Source organism: Heterodontus francisci, chromosome 7 (assembly GCF_036365525.1).
Source record: "Heterodontus francisci isolate sHetFra1 chromosome 7, sHetFra1.hap1, whole genome shotgun sequence".
NCBI classification, from domain to species: domain Eukaryota; kingdom Metazoa; phylum Chordata; class Chondrichthyes; order Heterodontiformes; family Heterodontidae; genus Heterodontus; species Heterodontus francisci.
In genome coordinates, this window is record NC_090377.1 from 49,357,211 (window position 1) to 49,378,437 (window position 21,227).

The 21,227-nt window shown below is 42.6% G+C and overlaps 1 protein-coding gene across 6 annotated transcripts in view; it reads left to right on the forward strand.

Annotated features, from left to right (window-relative positions):
* The window catches only part of cfap221 (cilia and flagella associated protein 221), a 295,786-nt gene that overhangs the window by 121,239 nt on the left and 153,320 nt on the right, over window positions 1–21,227 (forward strand). For all 6 annotated transcript variants that reach the window (XR_010975322.1, XR_010975323.1, XM_068035142.1 and 3 more), the window contains exons 10-12: window positions 1,777–1,873; window positions 3,559–3,667; window positions 3,894–3,981. Coding sequence is in view for 4 of the 6 variants with exons in the window: in XM_068035142.1 (XP_067891243.1) it covers window positions 1,777–1,873; window positions 3,559–3,667; window positions 3,894–3,981 (294 nt within the window). In the remaining 2 variants the exon portion in view is untranslated. The remainder of the gene's footprint in view (window positions 1–1,776; window positions 1,874–3,558; window positions 3,668–3,893; window positions 3,982–21,227) is intronic.

Genomic DNA, 21,227 nt, shown 5'->3' on the forward strand with positions numbered 1-21,227 from the left:
CTTAAATGAATCACCCACACACTCAAAAAAATTTCAAAGGAATGTTGGTGAAGACATAATGCACTAGTACTCCTATACTTATTTTAAACAAACAGACCTCATAATATTCACTACATCTAAATCCTTTATTATCCTTGATGCTGCAGGGCCTCCTGCAGTATCGGCAATTGCCACTGCTCCCAGTAGCACTGTTGGTTCTGCAGACCAGCCGGCCTTCCGATTGCCCAGCATCTCTGGAGGTGGGAGCTCATCCCTTAAATGGACAGCGTCTTGGACAATGGGAGGTTAATTGTCTGCCTGCTGTTAAGTAGCTATGGGTGTCCGACAGAGTGTCGAGGAAGGGTCATCCCCACCTTCCGACCCAAAGCTGGAAACACCCTCATAGAGTCATTACAGCACAGAAGGCCATTCGGTCCATCGAGTTCATGCTGGCTGTCTGGAGAGCAATGAAAGTACCCATTCAATTTCCTTTTGAAATCTTTGATCGTCTCTGCTTCTACCACCATCGTAGGCACCGGTTCCAAGTCATTAGCACTCACTGCGTAAAAAAACTTCTTCCTTACGTTCCCCTGCATATCTTGCCCTAAACCTTCAATTTGTGTCCCCTTTTCCTTGTACCATCAGCTAATGGGAACAGTTCTTCATTGTCTACCTTATCTAAACCTGTCATAATCTTGTACACCGCTATCAAATCTCCCCTCAATCTCCTTTGCTTCAAGGGCAAGTTCCCCAGCTTTTCCATCCTAACATTGCAGCTAAAAACCCTCATCCTGTAACCATTCTAATAAATCTCCTCTGCACCTTCCCAAGGACTCTCACATCCTTTTTAAAGTGTGGTGACTAGAACTGGATGCCATACTCTAGCTGTGGCCTAACCACAGCTTTATGAATATTCGGCATAACTTCCGTACTTTTGTACTCAATACCTCTATTTGTGAAATCCAACTTCCCATATGTTTGGCTGACTACTTTCTCAATATGTCCTGCCACCATCAAAAGATCTGCACCTATGAATCCCCATATCCCTCTGTCCTTGCACACTCTTTAGAACTGTTCCATTAAGTCCATATTACATCTCCCTATCCATTCTGCCAAAATGCACTTCTCTGTATTAAATTCCATCTGCCACTTGTCTGCCCATGCTGCTTAGTCTTTCTATGTCCTGTTGCAGTCCATTGGTATCATCCTCACTGTTTGCCACACTTCCAAGTTTGATATCATCTGCAAATTTTGAAATTTTACTCTGTATTCCAATATCCAAGTTATTTATATATATATATATATATCAAAAAAGTAGTGGTCCTGGCACTGAACCTTGGGAACACTATCCTTCAGTCTAAAAAACAACCTTTTACCATGTTTCACTGTGTTTTTGTACTTAAGCCAATTGACCTAAGCACATAATCCAGGTTGACACTTCAGTGCAATACTGAAGAAATGAGACACTGTTAAAAAAATGTTGTCTTTTGAATGTGGTATTAAATCAAGACCCCTTCAGCCCTCCCAGGTGAGTGTAAAATATCCCATGACGCTATTTGAAAAGAACAGAGTTCTTTTAGTGTCCTGGCCAACATTTATCCAACAACCAGCAAAATCACATTAATCTGTCATTTGTCTCATTACTGTTACTGGGATTATGTGTGTACGCATTGGCTGCTTTGTCTCCCTACATGACAACAATGGCTTTTCAAAAATACTTAATTGGCTATAAAGAGTTTACGAATATTCTTAGATTGTGGAAATTATATAAAAGCAAGTTTTTTCTTTCTTTACCAGAACATGAAAATTCCAGTTAATTTATCCAATCCACATGCTGTCGCCCTTGTGTTAAATCAGCAACATGGCAAACTACGAATTAAGGACCTGCGAGAGGGTAATTCATTCAGAAACATTATTATTATACTCTTCTAAGTACAAATAAAAGTAATTATTTTGTTGTGAGTAGTATACCTTAAACCTCTACCTATGGAAATAAGAACTGCTGTGGATTTGAAGTGACAGGACAGCCTACTTGTTTTAAGAGTCTTCCAATCATGCTCATTTAATAGATTTTATGTTCTTAATAATTCCTCTGTAAACCGCAGCTCATCCAAAATCCTGCTGCCTATATCCTATCCTGCACCAAATCTGCTGACCTACTAGATTGGCTCAAATTTCATCTCATGTTTAAATACCTTCATGGCCTCCTCCAGCTCTACAACCACACCCTAATTCTCTACTCCATTGATCCTGTTTGAACCAAACATACCAACCCTACCACTCCCCTCCCTTATTCACTGCACCATTGGTGGCTGTTCCTTCAGTTGCTTCAGCTGCATGCTTTGTAATTCCCTTTGAAACAACTTACTAGTTTTTTGGGAAAAAAAAATTTGAATGAGGAAAGACTGCCATCTGTGAAGCTGGGGACCTCAGGAGGCGGCCGAGATGGATCATCCAGTCAACACATCTGGCTGAAGATGGTCACAAATGATTCAGCGTTGTCCTTTGCACTGATGTGCTGGGCTCTGCTGTCATTGAGGATGGGGATGTTTTTGGGGCCTCCTGCAGTTAGTTGTTTAATTGTTCACCACCATTCACGATTGGATGTGGTAAGACTGCAGAGCTGTGACCTGATCCGTTGGTTGTGGGATTGGTTAGCGCTGTCTATTGCATGCTGCTTCCATTGTTTGGCATGTTGTGTTGTAGCTTCAAAGGTTCGCACCTCATTTTTAAGTTTGCCTGATGCTGCTCCTGGCATGCTCTCCTGCACTCCTCATTGAACCAAGGTTGATCCTCTAGCTTGATGGTAATGGTCACGTGAGAGATATTCCGGGCGTTAAGGTTACAGATTGTGGTTGAATATAATTCTGCTGCTGCTGATGGCCCACAGCGCCTCATGGATGCCCAGTCTTGAATTACAAGATCTGTTCTGTCCAATATTTCACTCGCCCAAAATAGTGAACTGCAGCAGGGTCCCCATTTCATGCTCACAGTTTGCCTGGGGCATACTAATGAGGGCTGGCCATCAAAATAGACCGCATTGCCTGCCAGCAGGAACGGGCAGTCATTGTTTGGCCATCTGAACGTTTTATTCTACCCTCTGTCTGCCTCTCGCTACCTCTCATTCTCACTCTCTTGCTTTAACTCTGCGTGTGCTCTTTTTGTGTCTCTCACTGGTGTCACTGAAACAAAAGCTGCAAGAGGTATGCTATCAATAGTGTCTTTCTCTCTCTCTCTCTCTCTCAATAAATCTTTACTTTAAAAAAAAGATTAAAATATTAGGCAATTGTTCTTCCCACCTTAGGGTTAAGCATACTCACAGCCAGTTCTCATCTTTTATAACTTGAAACAAACATTATCAGTACTTAGTTGTGTTTTTAGTGCTGTAATGAACCTTCTACCAGTTGTTGGTGCACCTTTTAGTTTGATTCTCTGGTGAATAATGCTAATAAGCATTCTTACACACACACTAAGGCCAGTCTCAAGCATAACAGATGATTAACATGGCATAAGCATGACATTTATGTGTGCTTCTGAATTTTTTCTCAATATTTTCACCTTAACCTTTTTTTTCCTAAGCTTTGACCAATGTTCAAGGAGCATCAAAAAGCAGACAGGCAAAGGAAGCTGTGTTTAATCATAAAGTCAAAAAAAATATGATGTTGGAGCAGGCTAACCAATTACGATGGTAAGCAAAAGATAAAGTAGCAATAGTGCATATTTACTTTTTTTTTGGAATGTGAAGTGCTCTCCATGTATAATTTTGATTTTTTTTAATCTCAAGGATTGACAAAAATACTATCTGCTATTAACTTGGAAGTATTCGTTTTAACCAGCACTGTATTAATTCACTGAAGTCTAATTTATAGTTTGTTTGGAGCTGACACTAAACATGTTTTTCTATCATCCTTCAGGCAGACGCACCTTGGTAGAGATCCAATTTCTGCTAAAGCTAAACGGTTGATTCTGGAAAATAGGGAACTAGCAGAAGAAGAATACAAGGTTTGAAGTAATTTAATACCATGCATATAAATTTAACAATAGTCCTTTAAGCATCTTCTTAGCCCCAACCCAAGCCCTGCAGAAAACCTGAAACTTGTGCAAAATGGGTACAGGGTCATTGCCCTGATATTCTGTCCTCTCTGTGTCTCATATGCCACTGGTGCATGGGAGCAGCATTTCAGCCCTATAATGTTGTAAGTGTGAAGTAATATACTTTGTGAAGAAAAAACAAGGAATGGGAGGACACACTCAATGGAACGTTGAAGGATGTCCACAAACAGAGAAACTTAGGAATTCAAATTTCCTGGAAGTGCAACTGCAGGTAGGTTAAGCAATTCAAAATTACCAGTAGCTTTGAGTCCAGAAGTAAAAAGATAATGACAAGTATGTACAAGGCAATGGTTGATAATATAGTATTATGTGCAGTTTTGGGCAGTCCATTATATGAAGGACATTAAAGCCATAGAGAGCATACAGCTTAGTTTCATCAAATTATGCCAGAAATGGTAAACCGTAGTTTACCTCTATAGTTCACAGAGTTTTACAGCACAGAAACAGGCCCTTCGGCCCAACGTGCCTGCGCCAACCATCAAGCACCCGTCCTAACTAATCCCATTTCCCCACACTTGGCCTGTAGCCTTGTATGTTATGGCGTTTCAAGTGCTCATCCAAATATTTCTTGAATGCCGTGAGTGTTCCTGCCTCCACCACTCCTTCAGGCAGTGTGTTCCAGATTCCAACCACCCTCTGGGTGAAAAAAATTCCTCCTCAACTCCCCTCTAAACCTCCTGCCCCTTACCTTAAATCTATGCCCCCTAGTTATTGACCTCTCCGCTAAGGGAAAACGTTTCTTCCTATCTATCCTATCAATGCCCTCATAATTTTATATACCTCAATCAGGTCTCCCCTCAGCCTTTTCTGCTCCAAGGAAAACAACCCCAGTCTATCCATTCGGTCTTCATATCTGAAATGCTCCAGCCCAGGCAACATACTGGTGAAACCCTCTCCATTGCAATCACATCCTTCCTATAGTGTGGCAACCAGAACTGTACACAGCACTCCAACTGTGGCCTAACCAGCGTTTTATACAGTTCCATCATAACCCCCCTGCTCTTATATTCTATGCCTTGGCTAATAAAGTATCCCGTATGCCTTTCTAACCACCTTATCTACCTGAGCTGCTGCCTTCAGTGATCTATGGACAAGCACCCCAAGGTCCCTCTGACCCTCTGTACTCCCTAGGATCCTACCATCCATTGTATATTCCATTGCCTTGTTAGACCTCCCAAAGTGCATCACCTTACACCTCAGGATTAAACTCCATCTGCCACTGTTCCACCCATCTTACCAGCCCATCTATATCGTCCTGTAATCTAAGGCTTTCCTCCTCACTATTTACGACACCACCAATTTTCATGTTGTCTGTGAACTTACTGATCATACCTCCTATATTCATGTCTAACTCATTAATGTACACTGCAAACAGCAAGCGTCCCAGCACTGACCCCTGCGGTACACCACTGGTCACAGGCCTCCACTCACAGAAACAACCCTCGACCATCACCCTCTGCCTCCTGACACTAAGCCAATTTTGAATCCAATTTGCCAAATTACCCTGGATCCCATGGGCCTTTACTTTCTTAACCAATCTCCCATGCAGGACCTTATCAAAAGCCTTACTGAAGTCCATGTAGACTATATCAACTGCTTTACCCTAATCTACAACTCTAGTCACCTCCTCGAAAAATTCAATCAGATTTGTTAGACATGATCTCCCCCTGATAAAGCCATGCTGACTATCCCTGATTAATTCCTGCCTGTCCAAGTGGAGATTAATCCTGTCTCTCAGAATTTTTTCCGATAATTTCCCGACCACTGATGTTAGACTCACCGGCCTGTAATTACCTGGTTTATCCCTGCTACCCTTCTTAAATAATGATACCACATTCGCTGTCCTCCAATCCTCTGGTACCTCTCCTGTGGCCAGAGAGGATCTGAAAAATTGTGTCAGAGCCCCCGCTATCTCCTCCCTTGCCTCACATAGCAGCCTGGGATACATCTCATCTGGGCCTGGGGATTTATCCACCTTCAAGCCCACTAAAACAGCTAATACTTTTCAATGCTAATTTGATCAAGTATATCACAATCCCCTTCCCTGATCACTACACCTATATCGTTCCTCTCCCTAGTGAACACAGATGAAAAGTAATCATTCAAAACCTCCCCTATGTCCTCCAGCTCCACACACCGATTGCCTCTATGATCCCTAATGGGCCCCACTTTTTCCCTGGTTCTCCTCTTGCCCCTAACATACTTATAAAATGCCTTGGGATTTTCCTTTATCTTGTCTGCCAGTGATTTTTCATGCCCCCTCTTCGCTCTCCTAATTACTTTTTTAAGTACTCCCCTACACTTTCTATACTCCTCTAGGGCCTCTGCTGTTTTCAGCATTCTGAGTCTGCCATACGCCACCTATTATTTCCTTATCCAATCCTCTATATCCCTTGACATCCAGGGTTCTGACCTGTTGGTCCTACTCTTCACCTTTACAGAAACATGCTGCACTTGAATCCTCACAATTTCCCTTCTAAATGACTCCCACTGGTCTGATGCAGACTTTCCTGTAAGAAGCTGCTCCCAGTTCACTTTGGCCAGATCCTGTTTTATCATATTGAAATCTGCCTTCCCCCAATTCAGTACACTTATTTCCGGTCCCTCTATGTTCTTTTCCATAACAATCTTAAATCTTACAGAGTTATGGTCACTATCCCCGAAATGCTCCCCCACTGCCACTTCTATCACTTGTCCGGCTTCATTCCCTACGATTAAGTCCAGTTCTGCCCCTCCTCTTGTAGGCCTCTCTATGTGCTGGCTCAAAAGGCTCTTCTGAATACACTTTGAAGAATTCCGCCTCCTTTAAGCTTTTTGCACTAATACTATCCCCTCTTATATAGGGGAAGTTGAAATGCCCTACTATTATTACCCTATTATTTTTGCACCTCTCTGAGATTTGCCTCCATATCTGCTCCTGTATCTCTCCCTGACTGTTTGGAGGCCTGTCGTACACTCCCAGCCAAGTGACTGCCCCATTTTTGTTTTTATGTTCTACCCATATGGCCTCATTAGAGGAACCTTCTAAGATATCATCCCTCCTTACTGCAGTAATTGTCTCTTTAATCAACAGTACAATGCCACCTCCTTTTTTACCCCCTCCCCTATCACGTCTGAACATTCTATACCCTGGAATATTAAGCTGCCAGTCCTGCCCTTCCCTGACCCATGTCTCACTAATAGCAATAATATCATATTCCCATGTGTTAATCAATGCCCTAAATTCATCTACCTTACTAATAAGACTCCTTGCATTAAAATAGATACAATCCAGCCTTGCATTATTTGCCTGAGCCTTAACAGGTCTACATTTACTCTGTCCTCCAGACTGACTTAGCTTCACATTAATATTTGACTTTACAACACCCACTACTGTGCATCCATTCTGTATCCCATCCCCCTGCCGAATTAGTTTAAACCCCCCCCTCCCCCCTCCACCAACAGCACTAGCAAACCTCCCAGCAAGGATGCTTGTCCCATTTTGGTTCAGGTGCAACCCGTCCATCTTATACAGATCCCACCTTTGCCAGAAACAGGCCCAGTGATCCAAGAATCTAAAGCCCTCCCTCCTGCACCATCTCCCCAACCATGCATTTATCTGCACTAACCTCCTATTCATATACTCACTAGCCCGTGGCATTGGAAGAAACCCAGTTCTGAGAAGAAATGGAGGTTTTTAAAATTATGAAAGTTTTGACCATTGAGGAGTATTTCCCTTGGTTGGGAAATCAGTGATAAGGATTGACAATATAAAATCATGACTAAGAGTGAAGAATAAGTTTCGGACAATTTTATTTTATGCAGCAGGTTGTCCCAGCATGGAATGCTTTGTTGGAGAGAGCCGTTAGGTCAGAAACCATTGCATCATCAGGCGAAATGTGGACAAATAGAAGTTGCATAACTATAGAAGGAGAACAGGGCAGTGAGATGTTTAGACCACAGTAGCAAAGAGCAAACACAGGCAAAACACAGGAAGAAATTCAACATTATTTTACCTGTTCATTGGGCATGAAATTAGGAATGGGGTCAAAGTTTGGGTGGTGATTTCTGTGCACTGTGCCCACCTGTAGCAGGTGTTAGGTGGCTTGCATATGCAAATTAGGACTGGCTGTGGTGCTCCAATAGAAAATCATGTACAAATTGGTAGAGTTTGTGCTGCACCTGCTCCGCCCAGTTGTTCCAATCGTAAATCTACAAACATTCACTCCCTCCACCACCGATGCGCAGTGGCAGCAGTGTGTACCATCTACAAGATGCACTGCAGCAATGCACCAAGGCTCCTTAGACAGCACCTTCCAAACCCGCGACCTCTACCAACTAGAAGGTCAAGGGCAGCAAATGCATGGGAACACCACCATTTGCAAGTTCCCCTCCAAGTCACACACTATCCTGACTTGGAACTATATCGCTGTTCTTTCACTGTCACTGGGTCAAAATCCTGGAACTCCCTTCCTAACAGCACTGTGGATGTACCTACCCCAAATGGACTGCAGCGGTTCAAGAAGGCAGCCTTCTCAAGGGCAATTAGGGATGGGCAATCAATGCTGGCCTGGCCAGCGACGCCCAAATCCCATGAATGAATTTTTAAAAAAGGGACTGCTGGAGGTCACGCAAAAAACACCAGAAATCTTTGTAGTAGCTGCTAATAGGCCAAAAAGAAGCATCACCATCTGAATTACATCACTTTTTTTTTACACAAACTAAAATAAAACTCCAACCTGAGAAGAAATGGAGGTTTTTAAAATTATTAAAATTTTAACCGTTGAGTAGCATTTTCCTTGGTTGGGAAATCAGTGATAAGGGTCGGCAATATAAAATCATGACTAAGAGTGAAGAATAAGATTAGGACAATTTTTATTTTATGCAGCAGGTTGTTCCAATAATCATGGGGGATTTTAAGCTACATATAGACTGGAAAGATCAGATGGGTAGAGGTAACCTAGTTGAGGAATACATAGAATGTTTTTGGGATAATTTCTTGGAACAGTACATTCTGGAGTCAACCAGAGAGCAGGCTATACTAGACCTGGTATTGTGCAACAAGATAGGATTAATTAATGACCTCATAGTTAAAGCGCCCCTGGGTAGCAGTGACCATAATATGATTGAATTTTGCATTCAGTTTGAGGGAGAGAAAAGTGGGTCCAAGACTAGTATTTTAAACTGAAATAAGGTGAATTATGAGTGCATGAATGCAGAGTTAGCTAATCAAATGGCTGAAGTTAAAGTGACTTTATGTATCATTGTGAGTTCCACCAATCTCATCCAAAGATTGAGCCAGATGAAGTTACTATCAAAATAACTTGGTTGTACCCAGTTTCTACTGCAATTTATTGATTCTTCTTTTCTGGCTGACGATTATCAAGGCTATCCATAAAGTTATGTTTTCCTTGAACACTGTCTTAAAAATTCTAGGAATATAATTCTGAAAATCGAAGATTTTTAAAATTAGTTTATTTAATTAATATTGTAAATCTAAAAAAGATCAAGTATGAGGTTTGTCACTTACGCTTAAAGCCAACTGGCCTTTCTGTACTGCTGCAGTCTTCTTTGTTGCATTTTCCTGGATTTTGTGTTTCCTTTCCCCTTCATTTTGGGGTAGAATTTGATAAAAGACAAAATTAATTACTCTGCATGTTCTCTGTCTTTAAGCCTCAGGTGATCCAGTTAAGATTTAATTTAATTTAATGCAGTTTTTACCTTTTTTTGCTCTGTGGTGTGTCTGTCAATAGAAGACAATTCGTAACACCTCCGTGTCCGTCAGGTAAAAACTGACACTTTTGGACTGTTATCTTTCCATCATCTTATGGTTTTGTTGGACTACTGTTTTATTTTTAGGTAATGCTGTTTTTTTGTTTGAAAATACATTCTCAAATTGCAAAATAAGACTGTAAATTGCTCAACAATTTGAGATCTGACCTTTTTCAATGTAAATATGAATATGCCCGATCACTTGTGTAAGTTCACATTAATAGTTCTCATTTTCATTTATAAGTAATTCTTAGTAAAAACTAGATTGTAAAGAAAATGAAATGTAGCTTCTTACGAGCTGCAGTCTGCTTTACGTATAATTATTGCAATGCTCAGAATGCAACAAGTTCATATCATAGAAAGTAAACAATCAAGTAGCAGAGGCTGCACACGTAAATTAAAGCATCCATGACAATAATGATCCCAACACTGAACCCTGGGACACCCACTCAGTACTTTCACCAACAAAAACAAGAAATGCTGGAATCACTCAGCAGGTCTGGCAGCATCTGTGGAAAGAGAAGCAGAGTTAACGTTTCGGGTCAGTGACCCTTCTTCGGAACTTTCACCACTCTGATGTAGCTTCTTTAAGGAGTACACTTTGTTTTCTACCCTTAAGCCGATTTCTTATATATTCTCAGGGTTTACCATCAATTCCCACAGCTGTGACTTAACTAATTGTAGAACTTTGACAAAGGCCATTTGGAAGTCCAGGTATATCATATTGTAGTGCTTTCGACAGCACACTTGGGTTGTCACATCATCAAAAAATTTGAAGAGGTTAGTGAAATCCCTTCTGAAGTTGTTATTTACTCGGTTGTTATGATGACCATAATCTTCAAGCTTATTCATGAAAATATATTCCATTATTCGACACCAAATGGAAGCAAGACAAATAGGTCTATAATTACCTGTGTCTGTGTTCTTCCCCTTTTTGAATATGGGGACTAAATTGGCCTGCTTTCAATCTACTGATTCCTCCTCAATGTCCAGTGATGCCCTCATAATGATTGTCAGTGCCTCAACAAAGGTCAATTCACTTTGAACAACTTTGGAATGTATCTGGCAACATATTTGCCACATATTTCTTGCTCCACTGATTCTGCCAGTTTTTATACTGTGGGCCTGGAGGTTTTCAAATATTGTTGCTATCTTCTAAATGCTATCTTCTAAATCAAACCAATAGCAAAGCAGACAGAGAACAACCCTTTCCAAACCACTGAGTGTGCATAATTTGAAAAGAAACAAATAAGAAATATTAGCCATCAGTAATGTAGGGAGTAGGATTTTCACTGATCTAGCCTTTTCTTTTAGAATTATAATACTTAATACTTTGCGTAAATCCCCAATAAGCATATTCACGTAAACTGCAGGCGGCCGTGTGTTGATCAGTTACACAATAACAGGTATAAAGGAGGGTGTTGGAGTGTTGGTGTACAGTAGTCTGCTAGGTTATATTGAAAGTTAGAGGGGCAAAAGGGTGTGAGAATTAATGATAATGTAGTGTAGGGAAGGACAAGAGGGGAGAAAAGCTGTAACCTGAAAAGAAATCAGGATTGCATTTGGAAGGATTCAAATAGATTTTGGGAGCGCTGAAGAGGCAGAGTCAGTACATCAAATTTTGTTGAAGCAAAACTTCTAGAGCAAAGTTATATTTTTTGAGTAACTATTTGTTTGCAGCTAGCTCATGCAATGAATCCATTCATGCCAATAAACATTACGAACTAAATTCATATTTAAAATTCTAAAAAAAAAAGAACTTCACAGAATAGCACTCCAGAAGTTCAACACCATCCAGGACAAAGTGGTCACTTGATTGGCACCCCATCCACCACTTTAAAAATTCACTCCCTCCACCACCAACACACAACGGCAGCAGTGTGTACCATCTACAAGATGCACTGCAGCAACTCGCCAAGGCTCGTTTGACAGCACTTTCCAAACCCATAACCTCTACCACCTGGAAGAAAGGGCTGCAGGTGCATGGAAACACTACCACATGCAAGTTCCCCTCCAAGTCACACACCAGCTTGACTTGGAAATATATCGCTGTTCCTTCACTGTTGCTGGCTCAAAATCCTGGAACTCCCTCCTGACAGCACTGTGGGTGTACCTACATCACATGGACTGCAGTGGTTCAAGAATGCATCTCACCACCACCTTCTCAAGGGCAGTTAGGGATGGGCAACAAATGCTGGCCTAGCCAGCAATGCTCACATAGTCATAAAGAGATACAGCACTGAAACAGGCCCTTTGGCCCACCGAGTCTGTGCTGACCAACAACCACCCATTTATGCTAATCCTACATTAATCCCATATTCCCTGCCACCAACCTACACTAGGGCCAATTTACCTATCAACCTGCAAGTCTTTGGCTGTGGGAGGAAACCAGAGCATCCAGCGGAAACCCACGCGGTCACAGGGAGAACTTGCAAATACCACACAGGCGGTACCCAGAACTGAACCCGGGTCGCTGGAGCTGTGAGGCTGTGGTGCTAACCACTGCGCCACTGTGCTGCCCATTTCTCATGAATGAACTGAGAAAAGAGAAGCAAAAGGGCACTTCTTACTTTTCTACTGGTTAAATTATTGGCTCAGAGGTACCAACACATATCCCTTTACTGTTCCATGATGTTTTCTAAAAGAAAGAGGTCAACAGGAAAATGTATAGTATTTCTTCCACATGTGAAAGGAAAAACATAATTCAAATAGACCACTTGTCTATTATATATTAAAAACATTTTATGGTGGCGACGTCCTAATGCTATTGCACCTGTAGAAGTGCTGTCAAAGTAAAATGATGTTATCATTAACTTAAGTGGCATCCCACTGAACATTAGATGACTGTCAATCAACTGGCTCCAATTTCTCTTGTAAAATCTCGGTGTGATTCCTTTGTTTTATCCACCAGGTGGTTTTGCAGTGATCATTTATTTAGAGAATGGCAGACATGTTAGAGGTGAATAAAGTTTTCCCCGACTAATTGAGGGCTCAAGCAAAATTATAAATACTAAAAAAATTCAGGAAACTCACTCTTTGGGACATAAAGTTCCGATTCACTGAACCCCTTTGGAGAAATTAAAACCCAAATTCCCCCCATGGACGCAATTTGGCAGTATCAGATCAGAAACGCACAGCAACCAAGCACCACTCAGATGGAATTCAGAGTATGGACAGAAACCTCTGCCTCCACTCCCCTGCAGGCAGAAATCAGACATAGGTTCACAAAGCCATAGTAATCATCCAACCTCTCCCCACCCCACTCGGCCCAACAATAAAATAAAGTGGGAGAGCATTTGGGGAACAGTGATCATGATATCAGGTTTAGAATATCTATGGAAAGGGACAAGGTACAATTAAATATAGAATTCAAGAATAGTTACAGCACAGAGGAAGGACATTCAGCATGTCCTGACCATGCCAGCTGTCTGCAAGAGCAACCCACTCCCAAGTCTTTTCCCCGTAGCCCTGCAAAAGTTTCTCTTCAGATAATTATCAAATTCTCTTTTGAAGATCTCGATTGAATCTGCCTCCACACCATTAGGCAATGCAAAACTGGGCATCCATGAGGCGCTGTGGGCCATCAGCAGCAGCAGCAGAATTGTACTCAACCACAATCTGTAAGCTCATGGCCTGGCATATCCCCCACTCTACCGTTACCATCAAACCAGGAGACGAACCCTGGTTCAATGAAGAGTGCAAGAGGGCATGCCAGGAGCAGCATCAGGCATACCTCAAAATGAGGTGTTAACCTGGTGAAGCTACAACACAGGACTACTTGCATGCCAAACTGCGTAAGCAGCATGCGATAGACAGAGCTAAGCGATCCCATAACCAACGGATCAGATCTAAGCTCTGGAGTCCTGCCACATCCAGCCATGAATGGTGGTGGACAATTAAACAACTAACTGGAGGAGGTGGCTCCCAATCTACATTCCCCAGCTCCTGCCGAATTTTGGTATAGTTGGCCTTCCCCCAACTATAGGACCACTCTCGTCTTTGTCCATGAGTATTCTAAAACTTACGGAATTGTGATCACTATTCCCAAAGTAGTCCCCTACTGAAACTTCAACCACCTGGCCGGGCTCATTCCCCAACACCAGGTCCAGTATGGCCCCTTCCCGAGTTGGACTATTTACATACTGCTCTAGAAAACCCTCCTGGATGCTCCTTACAAATTCTGCTCCATCTAGACCTCTAACACTAAATGAATCACAGTCAATGTTGGGAAAATTAAAATCTCCTAACACCACCACCCTGTTGCTCCTACATCTTTCCATAATCTGTTTACATATTTGTACCTCTATCTCACGCTCGCTGTTGGGAGGCCTGTAGTACAGCCCCAACATTGTTACTGCACCCTTCCTATTTCTGAGTTCTGCCCATATTGCCTCACTGCTCGAGTCCTCCATAGTGTCCTCCTTCAGCACAGCTGTGATATCCTCTTTGACCAGTAATGCAACTCCTCCACCCCTTTTACCTCCCTCTCTATCCCGCCTGAAGCATCGATATCCTGGGATATTTAGTTGCCAATAGTGCCCTTCCTTTAACCAAGTCTCAGTAATAGCAATAACATCATACTCCCAGGTACTAATCCAAGCCCTAAGTTCATCTGCCTTACCTACTACACTTCTTGCATTAAAACAAATGCACCTCAGACCACCAGTCCCTTTGCGTTCATCATCTGCTCGCTGCCTACTCTTCCCCTTAGTCACGCTGACTTCATTATCTAGTTCCTTACAGGCTTTAGTTACTACCTCCTTACTGTCGACTGACCTCCTCATTTGGTTCCCATCCCCCTGCTACATTAGTTTAAACCCTCCCCAACAGCGTTAGCAAAAGCACCCCCAAGGACATTGGTTCCAGTCCAGCCCAGGTGTAGACCGTCCAATTTGTAATAGTCCCACCCCCCCGAGAACCGGTCCCAATGTCCCAAAAATCTGAACCCCTCCCTCCTGCACCATCTCTCAAGCCACGCATTCATCCTGACTATTCTTTCATTTCTACTCTGACTAGCACATGGCACTGGTAGCAATCCTGAGATTACTACCTCTGAGGTCCTACTTTTTAACTTGGCTCCTAACTCCCTAAATTCTGCTTGTAGGACCTCATCCCGTTTTTTACCTATATCATTGGTGCCTATGTGCACAACGACAACTGGCTGTTCACCCTCCCCTTTCAGAATGTTCTGCAGCCGATCTGAGACATCCCTGACCCGTGCACCTGGGAGGCAACATACCATTCGGGAGTCTCGTTTTCGACCACAGAACCGCCTACCTACTCCCCTTACAATCGAATCCCCCATGACTATAGCTCTTCCACACTTTTTCCCGCCCTTCTGAACAGCAGAGCCAGCCACGGTGCCATGAACCTGGCTACTGCTGCCTTCCCCTGGTGAGCCATCTCCCCCAACAGAATCCAAAACGGTATACATGTTTTGGAGGGAGATGACCACAGGGGACACCTGCGCTGCCTTCCTGCTCTTTCTCTGCCTTTTGGTCACCCATTTCCTTTCTCCCTCAGCAATCCTAATCTGCGGTGTGACCAATTCGCTAAATGTGCTATCCACGACCTCCTCAGCATCGCGGATGCTCCAAAGTGAGTCCATCCGCAGCTCCAGAGCCGTCATGCGGTCTAACAAGAGCTGCAGCTGGACACACTTCCAGCACGTGAAGGAGTCAGGGACATCAGCCGTGTCCCTGAGCTCCCACATTGAGCAAGAGGAGCATAATACGGGTCTGAGATCTCCTGCCATTTTTAATCTTAAGCTTAACTTAGTCTTAACTTAGATAAATGAAAAAGGAACAAAAACTTTTTACCAATCACATGAGAAAAAAAAAATAGAAAAAGCCTTACCTTATCTACACACCACTGAGTCCTTTTTTTTTGGTTAGAGGAGGAGGGCGGGTGGGAGACACTACAGGCAGCCGCTGCCCAAATATATAGGACTTACTTACCCAGCTGCCACCTCGCTCTCCCTGTCGCCGCTGCAAAAAGAAACTGTTGAAACAAAAAGGTAAGTTTATATAAGTTGAAACTCACTTACCCAGCTGCCACCTCGCTCTCCCTGTCGCCGCTGCAAAAAGAAACTGCCAAAACAAAAAGCTAAGTTTATCTAAGTTGAAACTCACTTCCCCAGCTGCCACCTCGCTCTCCCTGTCGCCGCTGCAAAAAGAAAACTTCACATTTTTCCACATTATATTCCATCTGCCATGTTCTTGCCCACTCACTTAGCCTGTCAAAATCCCCTTGAAGCCTCTTTGCATGTTGCTTACAACTCACATTCCCACCTAGTTTTGTGTCATCAGCAAACTTGGAAATATTACATTTGGTCCCCACATCCAAATTGATATAAATTGTGAAAAGCTAAGGCCCAAGCACTGATCCTTGCGGTACCCCACTAGTCACAGCCTGTCAACCAGAGAATGATCTGTTCATTCCTACACACTGTTTTCTGTCTGTTAACCAATTCTCAATCCATGCCTGTACATTATCCATAATCCTATGTGCTCTAATTTTGTTTACTAACCTCTTGTGTGGGACCTTATTGAAAGCCTTCTGAAAATTCAAATACACCACATCAACTGGTTCCTCCTTATCTATTCTGCTAATTACATCCTCAAAAAACTCCAACAGGTTGTCAAACATAATTTCCCTTTCATAAATCCTTGTTGGCTCTGCCCAATCCTACCATTATTTGCTAAGTGTCCAGTTATCACATCCTTTAAAATAGATTCTAGCATTTCCCTACTACTGATGTCAGGCTAACAGGTCTGCAATTCCCCATTTTCTCGCTCCCTCCTTTTTTAAATAGTGGAGTTACATTTGCTACCTTCCAATCTGCAGGAACTGTTCCAGAATCTGTATAATTTTGGAAGATGATCACCAATGCATCCACTATTTCTACAGCCACCTCTTTCAACACTCTGAGATGTAGATCATCAGCTCCAGGTGATTTACCAACTTCCAGCCCCATTAATTTTCTCTGGAACTACTTTTTTACTAATACTAATTTCTTTCAGTTCCCTATTCTCGCTCGTTCCTTGGTTCTCTAGTATTTCTGGGAGTTTTTGTTTTGTATCTTCCTTTATGAAGACAGACACATTTGTTTAATTTCTCTGTTATTTCCTTATTCCCCATTATAAATTCTCCTGTCTCTGCCTGTAATAGGCCCACATTTGTCTTTGCTAGTCTTTTCCTTTTTACATACCTATAGAAGCTTTTACAGTCCGTTTTTATGTTTCTGCTAGTTTACTTTCATATTCAATTTTACCTTTCTTTATCAGTTTCTTGGTCCTGCTTTGCTGAATTCCCAATCCTCAGGCTTACTACTTTTTTGACAACTTTATAAACCTCTTCCTTTGATCTAATACAATCTTTAACTTCTCTTGTTAGCCATGGTTGGATCACTTTTCCTGTTGGGTGTTTGTGCCTCAAAGGAATGTATATATGAGTATTGCTGAAAATAGAGACATGTTGTCGAAGCTTTTTGTCTTGCACTCATCAGGACAATCTGAAAGAATATCAATGTAAGGGAAACAACAAATCTATACTGTATGAGATTTGCAGATGATACGAAACTTGGAAGCATTATGAACTGACATAGACATGTTGGTGGAATGGGCAGACAGGTGGCAGATGAAGTTCAGTGCAAAGATATGTGAAGTGATTCATTTTGGTAGGAAGAACATGGAGAGACAATATAGAATAAAGTGTACAATTCTAAAGGGGGTGCAGGAGCAGAGGGATCTAGGGGTATATCTGCATAAGTCATTGCAGGTGGCAGGACAGAATTGAGAGCGCGGTTAGTAAAGCATACAGTATCCTGATCTTTGTTAATAAGGGCATAGAGTACAAGAGAGAGGAAGTTATGTTGAACTTGTATAAGACACTAGTTCGGCCTCAGCTGGAGTATTGAATCCAGTTCTGGGCACCGCACTTTAGGAATAGTGAGGGCATTGGAGAGAGTACAGAAAAGATTCATGAGAATGGTTCCGGGGATGAGGAATTTCAGTTATGAAGATAGATTGGAGAAATTAGGACTGTTTTCCTTGGAGAAGAGAAGGCTGAGAGGTGATTTAATAGAGGTATTCAAAATCATGAGGGGTCTGGACAGAATGTTTAGTTTAGTTTAGAGATACAGCACTGAAACAGGCTCTTCGGCCCACTGAGTCTGTGCCGACCATCAACCACCCATTTTATACTAATCATACACTAATCCCATATTCCTACCACATGCCCACCTGTCCCTATATTTCCCTACCACCTACCTATACTAGGGGCAATTTATAATGGCCAATTTACCTAACAACCTGCAAGTCATTTGGCTTGTGGGAGGAAACCGGAGCACCCGGAGAAAACCCACGCAGACACAGGGAGAACTTGCAAACTCCATACAGGCAGTACCCAGAATTGAACCCGGGTCGCTGGAGCTGTGAGGCTGCGGTGCTAACCACTGCGCCACTAGATAGAGAGAAACTGTTCCCACTCGTGAAAGGATCAAGAAGAAAAGGGCATAGATTTAAAGTACTTGGTAGAAGCAAAAGTGACATGAGGAAAAACTTTTTCACGCAGCGAGTGGTTAAGTTCTGGAATGCACTATTGAGAACGTGGTGGAGGCAGGTTCAACTGAAGCATTCAAAAGGGAATTAGACAGTTATATGAAAAGGAAGAACGTGCAGTGTTATAGGGAGAAGGCAGGGGAATGGAACTGAGGGAATTGCTCTTTCAGAGAGCCAGCCTGGACATGATGGGCTGAATGGCCACCTTCTGCACTGTAACCATTCTGTGATGCAAAGTGTCCTCAAGGGGATTTGGACAGACATGGTAAGTGGGAAAGAACATGGCAGATGGAATATAATGTGGAAAAAATGAGAGGTTATCCACTTTGGTAGGAGAAACAGATGTGCAGAGTATTTCATAAATGGTAAGAGCTTAGCGAGTGTAGATATACAAAGGGACCTGGGTGTCCTCATCAATAAGTCACTGAATGCTAACATGCAGGTACAGCAAGCAATTAGGAAGGCTAATGCTATGTTAGCCTTTATTGCAAGAGGATTTGAGTACAGGAGTAGTGAAGTCTTGCTGCAATTGTATAGAATCTTGGTTAGACTGCATTTGGAGTACTGTGTGCAGTTTTGGTCCCCTTACCTAAGGAAGGATATTATTGCCATAGAGGGAGTGCAACGATGATTCACCAGACTTGTTTCCAGGATGGCAGGACTGTCCTATGAAGAGATATTGGGGAAACTGGGCCTGTATTCTCTAGAGTTTTGAAGACTAAGAGGTAATCTCATTGAAAAATACAAAATATGTAAAGGGAAAGAGAGGGTAGATGTAGGTAAGATGTTTCCCCTGGATGGGGAGTATAGAATCAGGGGACACAATTTCAAAACAAGGGAGAAGCCACTTAGGACCAAGATGAGGAGAAATTGCTTTACTCAGAGGGTTGTGAATCTTTGGAATTCTGAGCTGTGGAAGCTCAGTCATGGCGTATGTTTAAAGTAGAGATTAATAGATTTATAAATGACATAAAGAGATATGGGGATAGTGTGGGAAAAAGGCATTGAAGTGGATGATCAGCCATGATCATATTGAATGGCCGAACAGGCTTGATGAACTGAATGGCCTACTCCTGCTGCTAGTTCTATGTTCCCTTTCTTATTGCACAATACTAGATCTAATATAGCCCGTTCTTTAGTTGGTTCCTCAACATACTGTTCGAGAAAACTATCTCGTATACATTCCAGGAAATCGTCCTTCATGGCATTAGTGCTAATTAGGTTTACCCAGTCCATATGTAGATTGAATTCCCCCATGATTACTGTATTACCCTTAATTCATGCACCTCTAATTTCCTGATTTATACCATGTTCTACACTACTGCTACTGTTTGGTGGCCTATAAACAACTTCTACCAATGTTTGCTGCCCTTTGCTTTCTCTTAGCTCCACCCAAACTGATTCTACATCTTGAACTTCCCATCTAAGATCCTCTCTCACTAATATACTGATATCATCCTTTATTAACAGTGCTAACCCAACTCCTTTTCCTTTTTGCCTATCCTTCCTAAATGCCGATTACTCTTGAATATTCAGTTCCCAGTTTTGGTCACCCTACAGCCACATCTCTGTAATGCAATAAGATCATACCCGTTTACCTCTATTTGTGCCATCAATTCATCTACCTTGTTGCGAATGCTGCATGCATTCAGATAGAGTGCCTTTAATTTTGCCTTTTTAACATTTTGACCCTATTTGATGCTGGCCTTTGTTTCCACTGCCTTCCAATTTCACTTACCACTTTTCTTCTTACCATTACCAACTTTGTTTCTTCCCTATCTGAAATCCCTCTCAGGTTCCCATTCCTCTGCCAAGCTGGTTTAAACCCTCCCCAACAGCATTAGCAAGTCTCCCTGCAAGGATATTGGGCCCAATGCTGCTAAGGTGTAACCTGTTCATCTTGTACAGGTCCCACCTGCCCCAGAACCAGTCCCAATGCCTCAGAAATCTAAAGACCTTCCTCCTGCACCACCTCTCCAGCCATGCATTCATTTGCTCTATCCTCCCATTTCTATACTCACTAGTACATGGCACCGGGAGTAATCCTGAGTTTACTGCCTTTGAAGTCCTGCTTTTTAATCACTTTACTAGCTCATATCTGCTTTCAGGACCTCATCCCTCTTTCTACTTATGTCGTTGGTACCAATGTGGAACATGACCTCTGGCTGTTCACCTTCCCCATAAGAATGGCCTGCAGCTGCACAGTGATATCCTTGACCCTGGCACCAGGGAGGCAACATACCATACTGGAGTCACATCTATGGCTGCAGAAACACCTGTCTGTTCCCCTAACTATCGATTCCACTACCACTATTGCTCTTCCACTCTTCTTCCTTGCCTCCTGTGCAGCTGAGCCACCCATGGCACCACAGACTTAGCTCTGGCTGCACTCCTCTGAAGAACCATCGCCCTCACCAGTTTCCAAAATGGAAAACCAGCTAGTGAGCGAGATGGACTTGGTGGACTCCTGCACTACCTGCCTGGTCCTCTTCAATTGTCTGGCCACCACCCATTCCCTCTCTGCCTGCACTCTCAACCTGTGGTGTGACCACCTCTCTAAGTGTGCTACCGACGTAGTTCTGAGCCTCGCGGATGTGCCACAGTGACTCCAGCCATCACTGGAGTTCCAAAACCAGGAGCTCAGGTTTCTGCAGCTGTTGACACTTCCTGCACATGTGGTCACCTAGACTTGTCAGCAAAATTATAGCCCATGGGATTAAAGAGACAGTGGCAGCATGGATACAAAATTGGCTAAGGACCAGAAAGCAAAAGGTAGTGATGAATGGTTGTTTTTCAGATTAGAGGGAGGCATTTCCTGGGGTC